Below are 6787 nucleotides of genomic sequence, written 5' to 3'. Positions count from 1 at the left end.
AGTGCTGAAAATTGCTGCCAAGACACAAAGGTGCTGAGTCCAGTGCTAAGGAAAGAGTTGACTCACCACATGGAAAACTAATGGCTAAAAGTGAACAAAATAACTAGGTTTTGCCTTTGGCTATGGAGAAATCAGGAATTCAGTGCTCCCTTTTAGTTGCAGTCCTGGGAAAAAGGCACTGCAGTCCATCTCTTATCAGAGCACTACTGCTAAATGGAGAAAAGCTGACAGCAAATATTTACTCTTGGATCAATTCTGTTTAAAGTGCAATGTTTGTAGCAGAGCTTGGGCACAGGAAGGTCAGGTGTAGGATCAAGGCTGCATTTATATAAAGACAGAGGAATATGCACTGGAAACCCTTGCTTAGAAAGGGAAAGGACCAGAGGATTTTGGAAGGCACGCTATGAGGATCTTAATTTTTGTCCTCACACTGAGTGTTTTCTCCTGTTCAGGTAAGTTGCTCAGAATGGAACCACGTCCTTTTCCTTATGGTGGCTTAGGGAGGAAAAGTACAAGACTACACTGAACTTTTAATGGAACTGTGCCTCCGTCTCAGGGTTTCCAGTGTACGACTATGAACTCCCTGTCACAGAAGAGGCTCTCAATGCTTCCATTGCAAGGATCAATTCTCAGTCCTGGGGGACAAACCTGTACGGTGTTGTCAGGAGCCATGTCACAAGAGTAAGTGCGCAGACAATGGAGATCCTTTACCTGGAATATGCTCTGCTGTGGTGGAAAACTCTTTTTCACCCAATCCTGGAAAGCCAGATTTAGTCGGAGTTTTCTGATGTTGTTTGGAAGAGGGTGGGTTTGGGGCATTATCTGAAGCTATGGCTTTAGGAACCTAAATATTCTTTGTATGTTGGTTTGTAATTAAAAATACTTTAGGAGTTCAACGTTTCCACCCCTAGAACAAAAATCTTTGAGGGATGTCTTGTAAGATTTTGTTCAAAACTGATGTTTTTAAATACCTCCAGCTAACTGCTTTGCTTTGGGCATAAAGTAACCTGGTTCATCTGAAGGTCTCAGCTGAACGTCTGCACTGCTAATTAAATGCCACCACAAACACATTTAGGATTCTTTCTCCAATCTGTGTTTACATCATCTGTCTCTACACACCAATTCTGGTTTAAATCTACTAGTGTCTAAATGCAGGCAGAAACCCCTTATATGTTTTAATTTGTGTTGCTAAGAATTATATTGGATACCCAGAGTTAAGGAGTTAAAGATTCCTAATTTAAAGTTAACATGCCCATGCTCCTGAACATCCTCAGAACCATTCTGTTTCTATAGATGGCATGTATGAAGTCTTCTGCAAGAATGAATGACAAGATGACTTTTGGGTTTATCTAATTTGGAAAAAAAAAGTGCTTGAAAGCAGTGGGGTTTTTGTTGTTTATATTTTTTTTGTTGAGTCTCCCATCTTGATTAGACTCTGAGAAGGAGAGAAGAAAATCCTAACGTGTCAACAAAAGCAACCAAACTCTCTGAAGCTTGCAGTGTGGCAATGCATGCTGCCCATTGAGGCACCTGAGCTGACAAGGAGTGACTCTATAAACTGCATTAATTCTATTGCTTGCAGTCGTGTGATTTACTTTCCGAAAGTCATGTATTTGCAATAGACTTCCCAGCAGTCTAGATATCCAAAGCAGAGCTGTTAGCACCCTGGTTCCCACGGAAGAGGGGGTAGCATGCAGAGGTAATGCTATGCTTATCTACCTTTGACAGCTATAGTCCCCCCAGCCGACTCTGAGCAATAGAAGGATCCCGCAATGGGCTGTGGGGTTTCAAGCAAAACCCCTGTGGAGAGCCGTTCTATGTTTCTGTTACCAAATCTGCCTAAGAGAGTATCTCCTGAGCACAATAAAATACCCTTTCTCACACACAGTAATCTGCTCTAAATAGGGCACTGAGCCACAATGCCCTTATGTCTTGCTTCTGCTTGACAAAGAAGCAAGGTTGCCATGTAGTGGGCATAGAAGAATGACAGGCACTAATTAGATGTTGTGTTGACCTTCCTTTTACCAGATTGACATGTGGAACAGCGATGCTTATAGACTAGAGTTGCAGTTCAGCATTCGTGAAACTGTGTGCACGAAAGCTTCAGGGAGAGACCCGTTCACATGTGACTTCAAAATAGGGCCTTTCGTGGTAAGTGCATCTGGTGTGAATGTGAAACCCCCAGTCCGTGCAGGATGTTCTCAGGATATGTGGAAACACTACTGGTGCTGAAGAATGAAGAACGACTGGCTTTCTGAAAAAAAACCGAACCCGAACAAATACAACCTACAGCATGGAGCAGGTGTTAGATGGGAAGGGTCACTGCTGGGAAACTCTTCTGCATGGTCAGTGGGGAATATAGAAACTGCTCTGAGCTGAAAAGAGAGGACACGTGTCTTGGAGCAGCATGTAGTGAAAGTGTCTGTGTGCATTGGGATCAAATCCTAGAAGGAAGGTGTGGCTTCTTTTCTAAGATAAGAGTGTGGAAAAACTGACGTTTGACCTGCTTTTGTCTATCATGCATCTAGGCACCAGATAAAGGCTTATCTTCCTATGTAGTGCAGATTCCCACTCTGTGCTGACAGTGCTAATCTTTCAGATTTTCAACTCTCTTTTCAGCCTGAAATAAACACGGATCAGGCTCTTTCTTGATATAGCTCTTGCTGTGCTGTGATTCTTAGATGACCAGCTTTGGTGTAAATATATCATCTTTGAATCTGGATTTCACTGTGCACAGTTATTTTTGACAAAACATGACTCCCATTGCAAGCTTCTGAGTGGTTTTGTCCTAACTGCTTGCATAAATTTTACAAAGCATGTGGAGTAGCTCTTGAGTCCCTCTGTGCAATGATGCCATACTGTGTGTCAGGCTTCCACAGAGATTATCGCTGGTTCTTTGTGCTGCTCCAAGCTGAGCTCTTCTCACGTCTTTTTCCCCTGTGAATGGCTGCCAAACTTATCTGTCCTTCCTGGGAACAGTCTTTAGGGAAGAGGAGGGATTCTGGGAAGGCACTGAACAGATGGTGCAAAAGCTTTTCTCATAGCTTGTGAGTCATGCTACTAACTCAGGAGGTAGTTTACTCCATGAAGAGGGAGGTAAACGTCTTTTCAAGTATCGCTACTCTTGAGCTAAGCAGCTTGTGTGTGTGTGTAGATGGGACAACATGGAATTGATGGTTGTTGCAGGTTTTCTTTGAAGACGCAAGGTTGGCTGCTGCAAAGTTATCCCTGTATCCTAAACAGACACCATCCCTCTTCTTTTCCTTTTGGGGCAATACGGTATGAAAGATAGCGTGAGGATCTCTGTTTTCTAAACTTGGGTGCAGGTTTTGCTGGAGTTTCTGTCAAATCTTAAAGACAACTTCTTTAAAGGTAGTTTAACTTTTAGAGCTGGAGCTGCCATCAGCATAGCCCCGCACAGCTCTTCTGTTTGTGCTTGGTGATGCCAGAGCCATGAAAAGGATTTGGAGGTTTTCTTCTACCTCAAGCAGGCTCAAGGCTTCATACAGCTAACATGCAATTGTGGAGCAATAACTTGTGTGTAGTCATACGCTGCCAGAATATATTCATCTGGCTGCAGTCTGCTCCAATAATTTGTTAGGTGTATAATCTTGCTTGAGTTTCTTCCTTTTGAAATTTGTTTTTAAAATCCCTGTACAGGTTCCCACACCCAATGAAACTCCCATGAAAGGGTTTGTACTGTAGCTTTGCTCTACGAGATTTGCTCCATTTTGATCTGTTAATCTGTTACAGCCAACCACTTTCTGCAGAAGTGTTGTGGAAGTCTCCGGCGAGCTGATCTCAAGCATTGTCGTGCAGTGCCATCATGGCACATCCAGCTCTGAATCGATGAGCAGCGAGGAGGTAAGGAAGGGAAAAACTGATTTTTGCTGCCTGGGGGAGCGAAAATTCTGCTCATCCTCTTTTAAGGAGAAGTCAGGTGTCTATGTGTGAAATGCAACTCCTGTTGCAGTTGGAGGTCTTGATCAGAAAACTGAATGTGGTTTGAAATCCAGCTGTCTCCTGTAATGCTTCACTTTCCATCAGCTGAGAGGTTTGACCTTGCTTGATGGATGCCTGGGGAGAATGTGAATCTCTGCAGCAGTCTGGCACATCCACCAACTCTGACACTCCTCATTGACATATAGAGTATGTGCCTGGAGAACAGTGATTGGCACATCTTATAGACAGCAACAAATACTGATGGCTCTGGCTCTGTTACCAAAACCAGCTCTCAGCTGAGCATGTCATCACAGTATAGCTGCAGAAGATTCGCTCTACTGAGATTTGTGTTCCCTTTTTGAGCTCTTATTTGGTTTTTAAGGGGTGGTTAAATGCCGACCCAACCTGTGAATTCCTGCTAGCTGTTTTCAAATCATGCCAGTGTCCACTTTTTCCATAAACTGACACTTGAACCTGGGTGCCTGCACTAACAACACAGATTTACAGTGGGTGTTGTGCTTGAGTATTACATTCAGGGAACAAAGATAGTTTCACCAGCAAGGTGCCAGAGGGTACGGACAGCTTTTATGTTTGGAAAGTGCAAGTGACTAAATGAATAACTTGAAGCAAATAGGATTCTGTGTCACCTTCTCTTGGTTTGAATTGCCAAATTAGCTTGTAATTATTTTCTTTTGTTTGTTCAGAATCTCTATTCAAAGCTAGCTAGTGAATGCACGACAGGAATTCTTGATTTGCAAAGCAGAAAGACTGCATGTGAAGTACTGAAATATGTAAGGTAGTCTTGGATGTTCAGTCTGTCCTTTGTGGGTTAAGTGTAACCCTTGTTTAATAGGGCACTCAGTATAAACACTTGCTTTTACAAGTAGAGACCTTCCTGCAAGTCTTTCTGCAATGTAAAGAAGGAATAAATGCCAAAGGGAATTATTGCACATGAAAAGGAAAGTACTTCTTTCTGCAGAGGGCTGCAGCAAGTGCACTCCAGCTCTTGCTCTAGAGCTGTAACTCAGTTCAAGGGATCTCAGCCTGGTTCACTGTGGATGGTGTTGGTGTAGCTCCCGTAGTGCTGGTGGCATTTGGATAGGAGAAGGAATTGTGATTGGCCGAGGCTGGGATCATATTACTGGGATAGAGACTAACAAAAGAAGAGTATAGAGAGCATTTAAAAGAGTAATTTGGGATAAATGAGTCAAAGAGGTGTCCTGTGTGACTGCAACAGACTAACTCTGCTCTCCAGGCTCTGCTGTCCTGGCTGTATCTGCACTACAGTATGGTCAGGTAAGATATGAAGTACGAAAGATGTTGACCTGAGAGCCTACCTGCAACTGCAGACTTCCTTAGCAACATTACTGCTTTGCAATAGTATCAGCAGTAATCTTGTTTTCAGAGAAATTAATAATGAAGTTTGGAATTATTTCAGTGATCACATAGTACCTGCGGAAATGAAGGAGGGGCGGACTTCCTGACAGATGAGCTTTTTTAAAGAAATGTCTTTAATTTACAGATGATGCATATGCCGATAATGAACCCCAACAGGCGAGGCAGCAGTCGCAGAGAAGGTAAGCCGTTTCTGCCATGCTGGACTCTGCTGGCACATGTTGTTTTGCCTTTTGGATCATCTGTTTGGACCATCCGAAGATCATCTGTCTGAGGGAGAAGAAAATATGGAAGACCAGCAGTTTGCTCATATCACGCCCAGCTGCTTTTTCCTGTGCAGAGGGGTGTCCCATTGAGGAAGCAGGGAGGGCATTAGGCTTCAAAGTAGGGCAATGCTGAGGTTTGTATACTCTGTGTACGCATTTTCTGGATTGCCAGATTTGTGCTCTCATAACCAGCACTTGTGTGCATCCTTGAGGTTGTCCTGATATTGTGCAGAATGCTGAACGGACACACGTTTGAAAGCATATAACACTCATGTATGTCTCCATGTTCTTTTTCTAAAAGATGTATTTGCTCCCGAAGCCTTCCCTTCAAGGAGAAGAGACAGCAGCCGTGGAGACTGGCATAAACCCAGCTATTTCAGCTCTGACAAGATTGAATAATATGGATTGGGTGAGTACAATTCAAAGTGTAGCTTTTATGCACCCTAGGTCTGGAGGTTCTGGGGCAGAGTGGGAAAGTGACTGCTCAGGATAAAGAACCTCTTTGGGAATGTGCTTCTTGGCTGCAAGCATGTTAAAAGCCATTTTTTACTCTGGGCATTTGTAGGACTTGCTTATGGGGAAATTCAGTCACACAGAGTACAAACAGCACTATCAGCACCATCAACAAATGTTCATGGGGTGGCAATCTCTGGTGCCTACGGGAAGTCTCACAGAACAAGGGTCTGACCAGTAGAAGATGTTTTTGGTTTTCCTCTTGTTGCTTCACTCCTAGGAAGACATCCGACTACAGAGCTCATGGCTTTCACTAGCTCTTGAGTAGTCCATCCCACATGCTCATGCAAACACCAGTGTCCTGGTGTGCAGGTAGTGTGAACAGTGTGCAAGAAAACCAATCTGCTGGCCTGAGTTTAGCATAGTGCTCAAGCCTTGAGCTACAGTTCTGCCTTTTTGCCTCCATCTCTCTTGGCTGGCAGAGACATGCTTCTGTATAATGTTTCATGGATACTTTGGACCTTACCCAAACTAGTTGCCCTTAGCAGGGGTGTATCACTTGGCTGTGGGATCTGGAACATGCCCTGGCTGTGTATTGGCAAAGACACAGATGAGTTGTTGGGTGCCCCTTTTCTGCCCCAGACTTTTTTATCAAGTCACCTGCTATTTTTGCGCTGGTGCTCTCCTCACACCCACGACTTGTTGTGTGTCTATTTATATGGCAAACTCTT

General features: G+C 43.7%; 1 protein-coding gene across 1 annotated transcript; it reads left to right on the top strand.

Annotated features, from left to right (window-relative positions):
* The first annotated feature begins 403 nt into the window (after positions 1 to 403).
* On the top strand, positions 404 to 6002 carry SPP2 (secreted phosphoprotein 2, 24kDa). The gene is made up of 6 exons (XM_009320774.1): positions 404 to 452; positions 557 to 681; positions 2029 to 2151; positions 3754 to 3864; positions 5465 to 5519; positions 5905 to 6002. Exons 1-6 carry the CDS (start codon positions 404 to 406, stop codon positions 6000 to 6002), a joined length of 561 nt encoding a protein of 186 aa, XP_009319049.1.
* The last annotated feature ends 785 nt before the right edge of the window (positions 6003 to 6787 follow it).

This window comes from Pygoscelis adeliae, unplaced genomic scaffold (assembly GCF_000699105.1).
Source record: "Pygoscelis adeliae isolate BGI_AS28 unplaced genomic scaffold, ASM69910v1 Scaffold63, whole genome shotgun sequence".
Lineage (NCBI taxonomy): Eukaryota > Metazoa > Chordata > Aves > Sphenisciformes > Spheniscidae > Pygoscelis > Pygoscelis adeliae.
This window is presented reverse-complemented; position numbering and strand designations above follow the sequence as displayed.

What these genes read in the sequence shown, in the direction of transcription:
- SPP2 (XM_009320774.1), top strand. Translation starts at nt 404, where the DNA reads ATGAGGATCTTAATTTTTGTCCTCACACTGAGTGTTTTCTCCTGTTCA. An exon ending in TCAAAATAGGGCCTTTCGTG is followed by an intron (nt 2,152 to 3,753) that starts GTAAGTGCATCT and finishes AATCTGTTACAG; the next exon opens with CCAACCACTTTCTGCAGAAG. An exon ending in AATCGATGAGCAGCGAGGAG is followed by an intron (nt 3,865 to 5,464) that starts GTAAGGAAGGGA and finishes TTTAATTTACAG; the next exon opens with ATGATGCATATGCCGATAAT.